This window comes from Perissodus microlepis, chromosome 12 (genome assembly GCF_051167445.1).
Source record: "Perissodus microlepis isolate ML-2025 ecotype Zambia chromosome 12, ASM5116744v1, whole genome shotgun sequence".
Taxonomy (NCBI): Eukaryota; Metazoa; Chordata; class Actinopteri; order Cichliformes; family Cichlidae; genus Perissodus; species Perissodus microlepis.
Genome location: NC_140472.1, coordinates 13,210,558 through 13,227,646, shown reverse-complemented (window position 1 = coordinate 13,227,646; position 17,089 = coordinate 13,210,558). Strand labels below are relative to the sequence as shown.

General features: G+C 44.5%; 1 protein-coding gene across 2 annotated transcripts; it reads right to left on the bottom strand.

Moving 5' to 3' along the window:
- Positions 1-267: 267 nt before the first annotated feature.
- mn1b (MN1 proto-oncogene, transcriptional regulator b) lies at positions 268-16,791 on the bottom strand. 2 transcript variants are annotated; one of them, XM_084946231.1, is made up of 3 exons: positions 15,936-16,791; positions 12,214-15,819; positions 268-1,746 (listed from the first exon to the last, which is right to left on the bottom strand). In XM_084946231.1, the coding sequence occupies exons 2-3, from the start codon at positions 15,749-15,751 to the stop codon at positions 1,535-1,537; spliced, it is 3,750 nt and encodes a 1,249-aa protein (XP_084802357.1). In that variant the 5' UTR covers positions 15,752-15,819; positions 15,936-16,791; the 3' UTR covers positions 268-1,534. The 2 variants fall into 2 exon arrangements, with proteins under 2 accessions (XP_084802357.1, XP_084802356.1); XM_084946230.1 differs by lacking the exon at positions 15,936-16,791 and having other exon boundaries at positions 12,214-15,929.
- Positions 16,792-17,089: the final 298 nt, after the last annotated feature.

Below are 17,089 nucleotides of genomic sequence, written 5' to 3'. Positions count from 1 at the left end.
CACGCGCCTGCTTCGGGCTTTAATATGACACCGGTTCCAGCACGCTTGTCAGGTGTTATGTATCAGTCCACAACTTTCCTGTCACATCTGTCGCTTGGAATATACTCTAGATTTCCCTGATCTTCAGAATACGCACACGGTATTTCACAGTATTTATTATTCATTAAATAGACAGTCTGTGTTTAGCTTGTTCTTGTATTTAGTGTGTGTGTGTGGGGGGGGGGGGGTTACTCTTAGAAAAAACAAACAAAATGAAAACACCAAGGCCACCTTTAACGTCATATTTATTGTTATTCAGTTACTCAATAAAACATATACAGATATATACAATATGCAGGAAAACAGACGACTGCACTTTACATATTATTAAAAAAAGGAAACAAAAAAAACAGTTTTTAAATTGCCGTCACAGTCCTCCATCTATTGTTTGAGAAATTCAAATTCAACAGAAGCTTTATTTAAAGATTACAAGATTGCCTAACACACAGCAAATTTTCTCTTATTATACATGTGCAATACCAATAATCTTTTTTTCAATTCCCTTATTTATCAATCCCTTGACCTCCATTTTTTTGCCTTTTTTTAGTTTTCATTGGCTGAGTTGTATACAAGTGGTTGAGCTCACAAGATCTACAGAAGAGAAAAGCAGAAAAAAGTATAGAATAGAATAGAATGAGGGAAAGACATTCTCAGAAACACAAATAATAGAGAGCTACAACAAACCTTATGATTTAGAGCAGCAAACGATAAAGGTTAAATTTCGCGTTGACAAAGAGGAACAACTTTGTGTTCACAAGGAAAATTGCTGAGTTACATTCAAGCGTAATCCCTCCTCATCCTGCCTTCCTGTCGTTCTCCTTTTTAGTATTTGGGGTGTTTCTGAACCACTGGGCCATATTTAATTGTAATACAGGAGTCAAAGGCCAGGATTTTATTTTATTATTTGGGGGGGGGGGTTGACTGACATATGCCGAAGTTGCCATACACATTACAAAGGCAATCTTAGCTAAGTTTAAGAACAGGCAGTAATATAAGTCATAAGACTAAACACTGGTATACAATCAAAGCCAATGACAACTTCACCTCTCTTCTTATGCTTCTCGTTTTTGCGTTCTCCTCCTTTAACATTTCTTATTTTTCTTCAACCAAGAAAAGAAAAGAAAAATAAATGATTTGAGGTTTTCCAGATGTGGGCATCGTCGAGTAGAGCCCCGTGCTGTTATTGTCCAGCAGTTTTCTTAAGTGTGACTGCATGTATCAGAAAACAAAACATGGTGTTCGAGTGTCTGTGAGCGTGTGTGTGTGCGTGTGTGTGCGTGCACGTGTGTGTAGCTGTATTTGTGTTCCATTTGTGAGTGTAAATGTCTTTCTCTCCCTGAACAGGCAAGAGCGGCACACAGTCGTTCCATCCACAAATTAACATAGTCGCATCCTTATCGTGGTTAAATGTCTCTGAATCTCTCTTTCTTGATATTTTCTGATCTTCTTTAATTCGTCCTGCTGGGTCATCGTCTTCTTCTCTTCTTTTCCCCCCTCAAGTTAGTGCCGCCACAAACGTCCCAAATCGGTTTGAGATATCAGAGTGGAGAGAGCGCCACGACGAGACGGGCCCCCCTCGGCCTTTACTGTCCCCGAGCTCGTCTGTGCAGTGGACAGACAGGCACTGCAGGTGGTTTCCTCCACTGCTCCCACCTCCTACAGCCCCCGGGGCTCCAGCTCCAGCCTTACTCTGGGTGAGCTCAGATTCTGCAGACAGACAACAACAGAGAGGAAGCGGTTAATTAAGACAGCAGAAAAATGGAAAAAACAACTTCAAGCAGTTGGCATTCTCTGATTCAGACGAACCATTTAAAGTACACACTTTTAATTAAACAAGTGTCATCTTCACATCCCACTCTAAATCTGCACTGTGAAATTAATTCAACATTATTCCACCATCCATCAATAAGACCCGAATAGGAGGATACAAGCAAAAGCTCCCCTCTCCTCGCATCCGCCTCCTGTCGCCTGATATAAACACGTGAAAACACGGGCGTACGTTAAATGTAAGCGCATATATTTTGGCTGCAACCAGGCGCGCAAATGTGGAACCCTCCTAATGACTTCTGGTCAGTGGGCCAGAGAGTACCGAGACACCTGTCCTTTAGCCCCGCTTGACCCAATTTACTGGTATAATGATCATGCCCCAGCATCGACCCTGTGTCACCAATGTGTGAAGCGTCATAATAAATGGTTGCAAAAAGCCTTGTGTTCTGTTCAGTGGAAAAATTAGCCAGGAGAAGATTTTTTTTTTTTTTTTTTAAATGTGGCACATCACAATTCATCAAACATATCTGCCAAGATGCAGACTGTAGCAATCAGAGAGAAAAGAGGCCAGAAATAAGGAAAAGTTTGGAAGCAGGCACATAAAAAACTAAAATAAGAGAAACGCTAGCAAGGAGTTAGTGCTAGGGCTAGGTGTTATGACACAAGTGTTGCATCCTGTGTTTTGGGCTCTGCCTCCAAGCGAGCCCAGAGCAAAGAGAAAATGCGTATAAAGATGTTAAGGATCCTTCACTTAAATCAGTCCGATTAATCTCCCATCTCCTCCCCACACAAAACATACTCTGTGCGGATGGTTGAAACGGATCGGTGTGCTGCACGAAGACGAAGACCTTTGAGGTGCAGGGACAACTAGATGTCTGAGTGTAGAGACAGGTGGAAAACAGCGCTGACAAGCTGAGTTACATGCGTCAGAGAAAGGAGAGGCTGTGATAGACGACAGTCTGGGCACAGAGGCTGCAGATCACAACGCACCAGTCAGGCTAGCGCTCACCTAGGAGAAAAGAGAAGCATCGCGCCAGCCCCTTTCTCATCCCTTACCCTGTGTTCTCTTTTTGCTCATCCTCCTTTGCTTCTTAACCATGTTTTATTTTTGCTTTGCTTACCATTTCCATCTCCCTTCCTCCTTGCCCTCACAAAAGGCTTAGGCAGCAGCGATTTTATGCAGGCAGCGAGAAGGCCGAGCTAGACTAGATAAGACCATGCAGCTAGGACAACCAAGAAAGGCAGGAAGACATGCAGGCGCTCAGGCAGGCTTGCCCCCCAGCCTGTCTGGGCTGCGACCACTGGAATGGAAAAGTGGGGGGATTTGGTGAAAGGTCAGGCAGCCAAGCCTCCCCGTTGTTCTCCATTTCATCTGCATCTCTGACTGCCGGTCTCTGTGAGCTCTTCTCTCTGTCTCTCTGTCTCCATCTCCCTCCCAAGGACTACAGACGTGGTGTAAGTGGAGGTTGAGGGTGCAGGGGGTAAGGGAGAAATGAGGATTTAGAGCGGTGTTGGTGGCGGTTGTGACAAGATCTCACATTTGCCAGAGGGTCCAGTCATACACCTCAGCACGGCTGATCCCCAACCCCCTGCCAGTATCGCCCCCCCCTCTCCACTGTAACCACTCACACTCCCTCTTCCCAGCACTGTGCCCTCCAGCACCCGCCAGCAGCTCATGCTAGCTGGGCACAGCAGGGTCCGCACCGGCCTGAATAGGCAGCCAAGCGTTCCCGTGGCTCACTGCTGACACACAGCAAACTGACAACACACACACCCCAAAAAAAAACCAAAAAAAAAAAAAAACACACACACAACACGCCAACCGCTGCTGCCACTGCCATACTCACACAAGCCCTCAGCTGCTGCTCCACGTGCACACACATACGCCTGACTACACACGGACGTGCGCGCAGAAAGACACACACACGAACCCGGCTACACACATTACTCAGCTTCAACACAAGGACAAAGGTGGAAAATACACTAACAAAAAATGTATGCATAGTCTAATACAACAAAATGAATATTTCCCACAAACATAAATGCATCATTTCCATATTCTCACAGTTTATTTTACACATATACAAGCATAAGAAATGCTTTAAAAATACTACTAAACACAGGAGAAAAAAAGTGGGGTGATTGCCATTTAGCATTAAAAACATATGCAAAATCCAACACACAAACACTTGACCACCACATGATCAAATATATTAGTCAGTATGAGTATTATGAGAGAGACTGTGATTTTATGGGTTGAGGGGGGTAAAAAAAAATCCTGACACTACATTTAAATCGCAAGCATTATCCATGCGGACGGATTTGTTCAAAAGGTGGAAACGACGGTGTGAAATTCTAAATCACACCAGACTAAATCCCAAATCACCATGACATTTTACAAGCAGGAAAATCTTTTTTTTTTCTTCTAACCCCCCCTCCAATAAGATCTATCTTGTTAGGGTTGTTCACTGACGAAGGTAGAATTCATATCCACGGTAATATCTCAATAATAGCCAATTCATCTGAAGAGAACAAGTGCTTAGCTTCAACAAGCACGCGGGGAAAATACCTAATAAAACGGAAAGGGCACAAGCAGCTGCGCCGAGCCACAAATACACCTAAATATCCTTAACCACATTACAGCCACAAAAGATTACCAAAGTGATGTGTTAAGTAGGCACTGAATTTAACGTGATGCTCTTATATCACCATATCTCTTACCCCAAGTGCAGTACATGTCTATTTGGTACCTGGTGATGATGCTCCCACACGCACACACACACACACACACAGGCACAGCAGCAGCAGGGTTGTGGAGCTGTCTCACAGACACAGCCAGAAACAATTTACAGAGATGAGTAGAGCTCGAATGCCATGAAGGCAGGGAGCACAGCGCACAGCTCTGGTTGTCTGGATGACACCAATGTGTCTGGGAGCTGACGGCCTGACACGGGTTTACATGTCATGCCGCACACACTCAACACACCCGAAGCAACGCAGGAAGATAAACAATGGCTGCTCCGAGTCTGTATCCTCCACCCATTAAATAATAAGTATTACAGCGGCAATTAATTTTTTTCACTTACTCTTAAAAATAATGACGACTGACGACTGACGCTGACGCGCGTATTGCATTTTTTTTTTTTAAATGAACTGATAGAAGGAAAGAAAAATAAATAAAAATCAATGCATGCCACATATTTGAATCTACAAAAAGCCTCCATCACACACATTTCCCAGGACTCGGGATCTCATGCGGCACGCATGTGCACCCCCCCCCCTTTTTTTTTTGCTTTTTTTTTTTTTTTTTTAATCCCGAGCTCTAGACTTCCATGACGACACTTCACCTTTAACCTCACGCTCCTGAGGCCGTGACTCCATCCTCCAGACCAATCAGAATGCTCCACTCGCTGCGAAAAGAAAAAAAAAAGAAGAAAAAAAAAACACCCAAAGGCCTCCGCTCCTATGACAGTGTTTGACATCAGGTCAGATTCCTTTAGCATAACAACTAACACTATGGTGTTGTGTGAGGAGTCTGTCTTTGTCAGCACAAAACACCCGTTACAATCCACAGAGAAAAAGCCACAGGAAAAGACGGGCAAGAGTAAAAGTTTTGCATCTCTTCAGGAGTCAGACATAACCAAAGATGAGCAGAACACTTTGCAATCTTCATTATATGGTTTCAGTGAAACCTCAGAACATGCCAAAAATGATCTGAAGCGGTTAAGCCAAATAATATCCCTAAAAACAAAGAAATACGTTGAGGCAAGCCTTAATAAAGATCAGTGGGGCTAACAAAGGTACTGTCCCAGGTATCCATGCACTCGGGGGGCCGCCTGCAAACTCCCCCTCATCTCCACCCAACTGCCGAAGTGTGACCTTTCCCTCAGAGCAGAGAGGATATCTGCGGGGAGCAGGGGCACATTTCTCAGGCAAGGGCACAGGGGTTATTTTGGTTTGAATTTCCTCTCTGTTCTCTGGCCTGAAACATAAAGTGGGGGGAAAAAAAAGAGAGAGAGAAAAACTTGCCCAGGCAGGCTCTGCCCCCAGCATTTGTTACCTTCTCACCAACAACACACCCATTGCCATCTCCTCAAACTCATACCCACACAAACGCACGCACACACGCACACCTCTGCCTCTGGCCACAAGAAGCGCTTAGGAAACCAGACACAAATCAGAACACGGGAAGTGATTTAGTGCCTCCTTCATAACTCACAACCATGTCCGGGACCTGTCCAACATGTCATCCAAGTCAGTGACATATTGATCTACTTCACTGTCTCTATTTTGTTTCACAGCACAGTACTGCGCGCTTCGGTCTTTTTGGAAGGGTTCGCGCACACATGAAAACAAAGGCTACTCGAAGATGTTTCGCATGCCTTTGGTTTTTGTTTCGAGCTAAAACAATAATGTGCCTAATTTCATTTTTCACCACAACCTGCCACACACACAAAAACAAAACAAAGAAAACCCAAATCAACATGTACAGTGTAAGGAGTAAAATATAGAATATTATACTGTTTATTTTGTATTTTTCTAATTGGTGTTAAGTAGGGACGGTTTTATGGGCAGACATATTTGAAGAGCTATAGATACACAGCTACACTGAAAAAAAACAACTCCTACACACAGACTAGAATGAACAATGGTTGTAGTGCATGAAAGTGATGGAAAAATTGAATTATTTTCTCTTCCATAAATGCAAATGGTAGCTATTACCTCCTCACTCACCTCGTGAGCGAAACCACAGATGTTCTTTTAAGGGGAAAAAAATAAAACACACACACACACACACACACAAAACTTCTCTCTATCTCTCTTAGTTTCTCTTGCCCGCCATCGGTTTCTACTTCTGTCTCCCAAGAGAAACAGCTCCAGTGTCATAACTCATTTGTCAGTTCCACAATACAAATTAAACACTGCCTGACGACTACCTGTATGGCACATAACATAACCGCTCCTGGCAGCATGACAACATCTACACCTCTGGAAAAAAGAAAAGAAAGTAAAAACACACACACACACTTTTTAAAAAGCTGCACTTGACTAACAGTGAATACATGAACCCAGGACATCTTTCGGGACCTTTGTATCAAACTGATTTTTGGGGTTTGTTTTTTTTAAATGTGTGTGTCTTCTTTGGACCCCTGTGTCGCTAAACAAGACACGTGGACATTTTTGGAGGCTTGCCACTTGCACCCACATTCAAATGCTTGGAACTCCTCCCTCTGTGCCTCTCGTAGGTATAATCAGCTTTCCATTCCTTGCTGCTTCCAAGGAGAATATTTACCACATGCTGAGACAAGTTTCATTTTATTCTAACACCTTTCCCCAGGGAAAACAAAACACCGGATGGAGGTTCTATTTTGAAGAGTTGAAACTCCAGCAACAGTCTTGACACTTTGGTTCGTCTTTTTCTCTCACTCTCTCTTCATCAGTCACCAGCACGTGTCTTTAATAGGCTTCCTTTGACTGTCTTGCAAAGATCCCAAGGAACATGAAAACCACGCACATGTCACACGCAAACAAACAGAAACTGTCTTAAATCTAGATGCTTTAAATATAAAGACGGATGCATTTCGATACTGTATACTTTACACTCAGAGTAAATACTCTTAAATGTTTTGTTAGGAATCACTGTGCACGCGCTCCAACGGGAGAGACACCTGAGATCTGAGGCTGAAGCCGTGGGCATGACACTGAGTCTAAATAAATCAAACTTTATGTCCACAGCAGGCAAATGCATATGCAAGTTGCAGTGCCAGCGCACACACACACACACACACACACACACGCTAAAGGAGTAAAAAAAAAAAAAAAAATTGACATTAAAATATTTTAATGCATATTGTTTGTTTGTTTTTTTATATCCACACTACAGACACTTTTTCAAGTGTTGCCCTTTTCTTGCATTAATACATCTGTGCTGCTAAAAACTAACTGTCCTTTGCAGCTTGGATGAACCTGTCAATAACCAAGTCAGCTTGAAGTAGTCACTGGAAGATGAATTATGACTTTCGGAAAACAATATTAACAATGCTAATTGCTATGATTAACATAATGATGAAGTGCAGAAGTGTGCGGGCGAGGCCTGGTGGATGTGTGTTGTTGGGGAAAAAAAAAAGTCGATATAAAACACCCTGTAATGACAGGTAAAGAACACAGACTGCCCCAAGCTGTGTTTTTTTTCCCCTCCCCCCTCCACATTTCAAGCACGTGCCAATCACTTTCTTCTATTTTAGAAAAAGGAAGCACAAATTACTGGTGTGATTTGAGGAGCTGTTGTCGTACCGAAATGTCAAAGCCAGGTAGTCTCACAGGATTGTTCTCCATGCTATCAATACAGCCTCCTTTTTTGTGCTTTAAGTACTTTCTCGTAGGTGTAATAAGACGAAAGCTCCTTCTTTTCAAAGCTGTCAAAGTCAGAGTGACAGATTTGATCATTATTAAAGCTGTTTAAGGACTGATTACTGAGCGTGAAGAGTGAAAACTATTCTATGAGGTCAACTGTGAAGTGTGAAAAAAAAACTGTGTACGGGGCAAAAAAAAAAAAAACCAGTGAAAAGTAAAAATAAAAATAACTGAATCACTTCCTACGCCTGCTGCTCGCCTGTTATCTTGACTATGCACGACTTTCCAAATGAGCGGTCAGCTTCTGGCAAAGATATACAGAAGAGAAGGGAAGAGGAAGAGCGTAAAAAAAATGCTTTTAGAAAAAGGAGAAATAACATTAACTGACATGGGAAAGTTGATCGTGTACACCTAAAAACTTCTTCCTCCTTGCTAAACCTCCTTGAGAGTTCGGAGAAGCCGAGCAGCACACCAGACTCTGCAGGACATGGGGCGTATAGCAACTGGTATTGCTGTGCCTGGGCGAAAGACTTGCGCTGCACAACGTCACTTAGATAGGAGGCCAAGTATGGGGTCCAGTGGGGGACATTACTGCCACACGCATCACTTTAACAGGCACAAAGAGACCACAGAGATGTGAGCCGGGATGCACAGATATCAGCACTCAGAATACAGTTCCTATAAGCACAGTTTAACTTTTATCTGCATACTCAAGCATCCAGTAAGTTACACACTGCTTGTAAATATCAGCACTGGGGCTTATTTAAAGCATAGCAAGATATATAGCTGAGTGAAATGGTGATCAGAGATTGAAAAGCTTCAACTTCAAAGGAACTAAAGTGATCCTTGACCCCCAACGCTGGTCATTCTCACCTCATCAGATACAGATATCCAAAGTACACACAGCCTGCTGATTGACCTGGTCCACTTCTCAAGGTAAATTTCTTGACACAACTGAGTAAAAACACTTTGAGCACAAAGCCTCAAGTTTCTGTAGAAATAAGCAATTTTTCATATAGAGATACATTCTCTGAAAAGATGAATGCCAGACAACTGAACTAAATTTCAAAGCATTTTTTTTTCACCTTTAAAACAAGGCTTTTATCTATTACTGTTCATCATTACTGAAGTTATTGATCTGACACAAGAATAAAAAGAATCTATGCATAATTCTAAACAAATACTAAGACATGTGCTGTGTGTACATGCTGTGGTGAGGAAAGAAGTGTGTTTTTTTGGAAGGGGTCAGAGAACTATTTGACCTGCAAGGAAAAAAATGTAACATGGCTGCACTTCTTTTTAGCCAGCATGTACGACTCACATGACAGTTATAGTTCCACAGCACAGAAATATCTTAACAAGTCATGTCATCTTTGAACATTCGTTAAAATGTCCAGATACGTGAGGAAGAATCATTTTTACTGGAATTACACAAATTAAGTTCTTTGTAATTAAAATGGTCATTTTTCTATGACCCAGTTAAATTTCGTTAAGCCTAATGGACTAAAGAATCGCCTTGATTTATTTTACATTAGTGTCACTGGCATTATCTTGCCAGTGGCAGATTTTTGTTTACAAGACTGAGGACTTATAACTCGACTCAGTGGTGGAGATGGATATTTTTTGCAGTGTGAAAAGCCTGTGGGATGTTATGGAACTACACTGTGGGCTATGATTTATCTTAAATTATTATGTTATTTTGCTCCCTTCTGTGTAGCCTAAGCATCAGATTCAATCTTAAAATCCCCCTCCCCCCTCTCAAATACACCTCCACCCTTTTTTCATCTTTGCTGTCTGAAGCACTCAAATGAGAAACTGTCAGGAGCCGTGATTTGTGCTAACTAGCTATCGATCGCTCCAGAGCTGCATGCCTTGTGTCCATGCAGGGAGGGCTGAAAGAGGAAAGGAGAGAAGAGGAGGAGAGGAAGGAGAGGAGGACTATTCTGCCTTAAATTACTGATTTTTGCCTATTGAAATTTTTTTTAACTGTGCCATCAGCCCCAGAGGAATTAAAATAGTAAATGCAGCAGGATGAGTGTGGCTGACTGCTCATCATTGTTAGATTTGCTCAGTAATTATAATCAAAATGAGTTACCATTTATACATCTCTGACAACAGAAGCCTCTTTAATTATGAGGAAGCACAGGGATAGGTGAGCAGAAATGCACCAGTTTGGCTGATTGTGGATCACATTAATATGCAGCACACCGCTTGTTACAGTTACTTTATGACCGGGTGAACACAAAATAACCTAAATGGTGAGTCAGAGTGCTTTTTAGATGTAATGCCACCACTGCTACAGCGAGACGTCCTGTGCTCAGTCTCATAAACAAGTGTGCCTGGACTCCAGAGTCCGCGCGATGCGCGTCCCCGCCCCTCTCTCTGCGCTCGCGCCGATCAGAACAAAGAGGCGTTCGAGACGCGCGAAGCCACTCGCGCAATTATATAACCTATCCATATTATTATTATATATCAAAAGACGCAGGGGCCTTTCAGCGCAAACCCGCCACTGTTCAACCATTTAAAAGCTTGTCCGTCTGCTAACACCGACAGACGCCTCCGTACAACGCTGTGGTTTGAAATGAGCGACTAAAGAACCCACGCGAAAAGGAAAAGGGAAATAAAATGAGAATGAAGAGACAAGTAAAAAGAAGCAATAAATATAACACCAATAATTAAAGTAGCATATTATAATACACAAAGCTTGTCTTAATGATGCAGTTACACTGCAAAAACGATGTGATTATGACTAAAGCACGTAATGACAAATCATATTGAAGCATCATAAATTTAGATTTTTAAAATAAATTTAATTTATTAATATTATTAATTTCATTATTATTATTATCATGGCTCTAACAGCTAAATGGTATATTGGTTTGTCTGCATTTTTTTTTTTATTTAGAGCCACTAAAAAATACAAAAAATAATAATAATAAAATAATAATAATAATAATAATAATAATAATAATAATAATGATAAAGAAGATAAAATCGCACTGTATCCATAAACCACGTCTGCAGACTGCAGTTTAAAAAACTAATTCTGTGCCTTAGAGTCAGTTTCTTTTTCCAATTTCATTCAAAAACAAAACAACCAAAATAATGTGCTGTAAATAGTAAAAATATTTATACTTTGAGTGTGTGAGACAATTATTTTACATTATTCAAAAGGGACAGGGAGCAAGACGAAACAAACATTTAACAATTAAAAAAAACATTTAACTCTTTCATCTTTTTCGCCATTTCCATTTCCCACGTAAAACAAAACTGAAAATGAATGGCATTAATATCACCATGCTGTCTAATCTCCTGTCCAACAAATGTTAAAAAAAAATCCTCTTTCAGCAGCTCAGTATTATCTCATGGTAATAACAAAAACAAACACGTAACAAGGCGAGGGGGAAACCCCGCTGCGAAAACGCATATCCTCAGAAAGCTATTAATCTTACAATGTAGTTGTTCACCCTGAAAACCGAGATAAAGAGCCACAGGAAATGTTTACTTTTCTTGAGCTGTTCTTTTGAAGTGCCTCTGGACTGAAGAACCCTATAAAATACTTTGCATGGATGCAAGTTTATTTTTCTTATTGTTATTTCGGTTTATATATAGATATATACTCGTGTGTGTGTGTGTGTTGCTTTTTTACATTTCGTACTACAGACCCAATTCAAAAAAGAAAATATTTTTTCTTTGTCTTTCTCTCTTTTCAAGACTATGAATGGCTCTACTATTAAATGTAGTATCCTCCTATAAACATTAAACCTCTAAAACCCAAAGGCCCCAGTTAAACGGAGACGCTGCTTTCTGCCTGCGTAATGTGGACAAAATGTTTTCTCTTGTAAGTGTCACCTGATTATTTTACATATTTATACTGGTGCTGTTATCGCTGCATTTCAGATTTTGAAAATAAATAAATGACATTTAAGAAAGAAAATCTGTTCATTTGTATGAGCATGATCTGCTGATGTAATGTGAGTGGCGTATGAGAGAGACTGTGACGAGGGTGAGAGAGATTAATTAATACTTAAAGAAAAAGACTGTTTCATTTACCTTCTTTACTGCTGTTCTGGCTCTTATTTTTTTCCCAGGGTCCCGTGGCCTTGTCATCCTCTGACCCGTCCATCATAACCTTGTCACTGGGCACGTACCAGGTGGCGTGCTGCTCTGCCATGAGGGTGTCAAGGTCAATAGTGCCCATTGAGCCCTTCCCAGCATCCGGGCTGCAGCTCGCCAGCTCATTGTCTCCGTTCTGTGAGGGACAGTCGCCATTCTTTTTGCCTGTCTTCATGGCCAAGGGCTGGTCTTCAGAGATACTGAATTGCTGCCGCTGTAGCTGGATTTGGGCCTGCAGAATCTCCAGAGGATGGATTTCTTCCTGGCCAGAGGTGCTGGATGGGGTGCGTACCTGTTCCACCCCAGGAGTGCCCGGGTGGCTGACCCCACTGGCCCCTGTGCCCACACCAGCATTCAGTCCATAGGTGTCTGGCGTCGAGGTAGTATGATTGTTAATGCCCATGCCAAGGGGCTTTTGTCCATTTATCAACCCGTGGTCACTCCTCTGCATTTTGGGTGAGCCGTTGATTATAGGGCTGCGATTAGGTTTGCTGGCTGAGGCCCCTCCTGCATCTGAGCTGGAGGACACCTCATCCTCATTGCCATAGTGGGTGCTGACATCTTCAGAAAAGTCTACTCTTGGTGAGCTGCTGTCAGACTTGGCAACACTTTGAATGCCACTGTCTAAAGAAGACATAAGGTCAGCCTGGTCCCCCAACATTAGGTCACCTCCTTTCCCCCAAGAGGGCGATTGGAGTTGTTTCTCATGGGGCGTGCCCCCACCCCTCTCCCCAACGCCAGCCGAGGGGGTCTGCTGGCCTGGACTTACAACAGGGTTACTATTATCGGAGGAAAAAAAAATTCCAGGGCTCACATGTCCACTGTCTCTTTTTCTCCTCCCTCTCCCTCTCCCACTCCCTGTTGTTGCCTTCCCCTCACTGCACGGGGTAGCGTCCATGTTGTAATTTGGGGAGAGGGCACTGGCTTCCCCCTGCACCGTCTGGCTTTGACTTGCAGGCTTAGAGTTGCTATTCCCAGTGCCAGGCATCTGGCTGTTCTGGGAAGTGCTGCTCTGAAAATATTCAGGACCAGCACTGCCAGTCCCATTAGATGTGCTGCTATTAATGTCCTGCTCAGTCTGACTCAGTTTTCGCTTGCCCTCGTTTTGGTTCTTCTTGTTGAATGTTACGTTAAGATTGGGGGCCCCTAGGCTAGCGATCATGTTCTGGCAGGCTGTGGAAAGGGCCGCTAGGCAGCTCTGGCCGAAAACACTGTCTTTAGAGCTGGTTTTGCTGAAGTTCCCGAGGGACAGATTTCCAAGCTTACTAACAGACGACCGCTGGCCCGAGGGGAACTCAGACTGAGGAGGGTAGTTGCCAGGTGAGGTGCTCACCCCCTGGGGAGCACTGTGAGCCGGCCCCTGACGGTTAGCCCCCCCATAGGGAAAAGCTGGCTGTGCACCCATTGAAGGTGCAGGGAAGTCAGCTGGCCGTCTCTCTGCTGGTGCATTTGGATGTCCTGCTCCTGCTCCCGGAGACTGCATTTGTGTGAGGTTGCCCATGTTGCCACTGAACTGTGAGTGCATGCCTGGGGAATGAAGGTTCTGCACATGTCCATCTCCTGGTATTCTCATGGGCTCCTGCATGCCGATGCCCGGCCTAAACATTATCCCAGCGCCGTTCTGCTGGAGCCCCATGTCATGAGGCCCTGACTCATTACCCGCTCCACCCATACGCCGTGACATCATTTCTCCTGGTGGGTGGGACCCCTGAAACCAGGAGTTCTCCTGAGTTACATGAGGATTTTGCCCATCAATGTTGGGCATCCTGCCACTATTCTCCCTGTCAAAGCCAGGATGAGGCATGCTCCCGACTGGGCCTCCGTGAACCATTGGGCCTGGAGGTACATCGCCATGGTGACCCAACTGCTGTAGACTCGGCTGCCTCATTCTTTGCTGTTGGTTGCGAGAGGCCATCTGCTTTATCATCATAGCTGCATTCTGGCGCTGCTGCAGAGACTGCTGCTCGGGCCCTGGATGCTGCAGCGGACCTGGTCCAAAACCTTCATTCACGGGTGGGGTGAACTCTCCAGGAAGGCCAGGGTAGGCAGATGGAGAGAGGTGGTTGTCCATACCGCCACACCAGCCCTCGCCGCCATGTGCATTAGGAAAGTCAAATCTAGGCCTTTTCGCCATGTTCATATAAGGAGAGTCAAAGTGTTGGAGCCTCTGATTTGCAGGCTGTTGGGAGGGAGGAGGAGCTGGCTGTTGCATATTAAACATGGGGTCCCCGTAGGGGTGCAGGCCCCTGTTTTCCAGTCTGTGAATGGGATATTCAAACTGGTTGTGTTGGCCAGGCATCATGACCCCTCCATCCAGAATGTTAGGGTTAGTAGTGCCGGGCTCAGCCTGAGGGGGTCGAGGGAGGCCAGGGGGGCATGAGTTCTGTCTGGCTATCAAGCCAGCCTGTTGTTGTTGCTGCATGAGAGGATGTCTTGGATTGACCCCAGGCTCCATTCCCACGGGCACTTTCCGGCCATTTCCAAAACGTTCAAAAAACACTCCGTGCTGAGGCTGCTGGGGCTGGGGTGGTGGCTGGTGTCCCTTAGAGATGCCCTGCATACCTGGTGTCCGTGGCATGCCAGCGTTCCCTGGGAAATTCCCACTGGGAACTGGTCTTCCTGGCCCAAAATGTGGTAACTGAGATTCTGATTCTGAAGGAGAAAATACAGGTACATCAAAATGTCCAGATGGAGGTTCACTTGGAAAGTTATATTCTAATCCCTCTACGGCCCCTTGGTTTGGCAGCCGCCGAGGTTCCAAACCATGAGACTCAGATGAAGAGGATGAGGAAGAAGGAAGACCATGAAAGGATGCTGCTCTATTAGGTGACTGGTCCAGGGGGAGACAGGGAGCAGGGACAGCGTGGTTCCCACTTGGAGGGCCATGATGCTGAAAGTCAGGCATGTTACCAGGCCGCTGCTGCGGTTGCTGTTGCTGCTGCTGGGGAAAGCCATCCCCCGTCTGTCCCTCAGCAAGAGGATCAAATCCTTCTCCAAAGCCCTGCTGTGGTCCCATGCCGTTATTGTTGTTGTAGCCCATCAGCCTGCCGCCATGCAGGCATGATGACCCTGGCTCTGGCCCTCCAAAATTCCCACCGAAATGGGGGTGATGTTGGTGGGGGTGGGGTTGATGGCCGTGAGGATGTCCTTGATGAGGTTGCTGGTTGTTAAAAAATCCATGCATTGGTCCTTGCCCCTGCTGCTGCTGAAGTCCACTGCCTGCATGCATGTCTGAGTGTCCCCGCGGGTGAAAGCTACCGTACTGCTCACCATTCATGTTCATATTGAGCCCGAGCATTTGCGGCTCGCTCAGAGGGCCCATGCCGGGTTCCACGGCTCCCGGCGGGCCTCCAGCATGAAAACCGGGGCCTTTATAATGGGAGCCCATGTTCAGTCTCTGTTGGTTTATGTTTCTCTCTGACTGGCCAGGGTTTCTGCTATTAATTTGAGAACCAAACTGCTCCAGCCCAAACATACTCCCCTGCAATCAATCCCACATGACGGCCAGTTTGCCAGACATCGGCACACTGTCTATTTTTCCGTCTGTCCCCAAAAGGAAAAAAAAAAAGTAAAAGAAAAAAAGATACAGAAGAACTGTTCAGATATTTTTTGAATCTACTGATTATGACAATTTATCTCATTTAAATGTCAAAACTCACCAAATAGGTTCTCATTGCTGTGAATATTTATCCAACTTCTCCAAGGACGCAGAGAAGGGACAGACTGTGTCCAAATACGCACGTAAACTGTGTCCCTGTTCCCGTGTGAATGCGTGCAGCACACTAGTCTTTTTGATTAAACAAACGAATAGAAAATCCGTCTAGTAAACTTGCTACACGAGCGACCTATGACATTCCGAAGTTTTTCTGCGCGCATTTCTTCGGGGCGAACATGGCACAAATACAGCTCGCTTACAAACTAAAGGGTGAGCGCAGAGGACTCGAAGCAATCAAACGGGCAATAACTGCTTCTCTCAGCTAATTCATTATTCCAGTCTGATGTCAAATGTCCCAGAATGACTTTCTGAATAAGGTCCCATGCTGGAAATAAAGGTGGGGGAGAAAAAAAAAAGTCCAGGCTTTGAGTGAAGAAAATCTTTCTTTAAATAAACTGACGTCCTTCAAAACATCAAAAACGGCCAAGCAGGCATGTAGCCAAAAGTCCAGTGTGATGGAAAGTCCACAAACACGACTCTCCAGCCCAGCCGCGGGTGAACCGGGGCGTCTGTTTATGCGACCTAAAGCCGGAGGAGCAGCACGGCGCGCGCTACCCGCACTCCACAACTACGGAGTGGCTTGACAGCATCCTTCACCCACTGCCGGTCATGCGCTTTGCAGCGAGGCGCCGATCCCAAAGTCCTTTCCGTGCGTCTCGATCCTGATGCGTGCGTCCCCTCCGTTTACCGAGTCTTGTCTGGTGTGGTCTGAGTGCACTTGGGAGCGATTCACAGATACACTCGCTGTCCGCTCTACCGCTTGGCGCTGTGTGAGATCAACGCGTCCAGAGGATCCAGCAACAAGTTTTGCATTTCTACAGCCACTGCCATCCACGAGATTTCAGCCTATCACAGAGACCACAGAAAGCTTGAGGGCGGGACAAACGCTGTTAAGGTGGTCCGCAGAGTAAAAGCGATTGTAAACTCGTGCGTGTGCGTAAATTCGACTTTAAAAGTAATGTTTTGCCCCAAAAGAAAGCACAAGTGGGGATTTGCACTAGATGGGATATTGCGGCTGAAAACACAACATTAATAAAAATAACAGAGACTTTCTGCCACACTGGCGTATACCATAAAATTATATTCTGATAAGGAATG

Bases quoted from the DNA above. Each gene is read 5' to 3' on its own strand.
- mn1b (XM_084946231.1), bottom strand. From the start codon at position 15,751: ATGTTTGGGCTGGAGCAGTTTGGTTCTCAAATTAATAGCAGAAACCCT. The intron at 1,747-12,213 runs GTAAATGAAACA...GTCTGTCTGCAG, and splicing joins CCAGAACAGCAGTAAAGAAG to AATCTGAGCTCACCCAGAGT.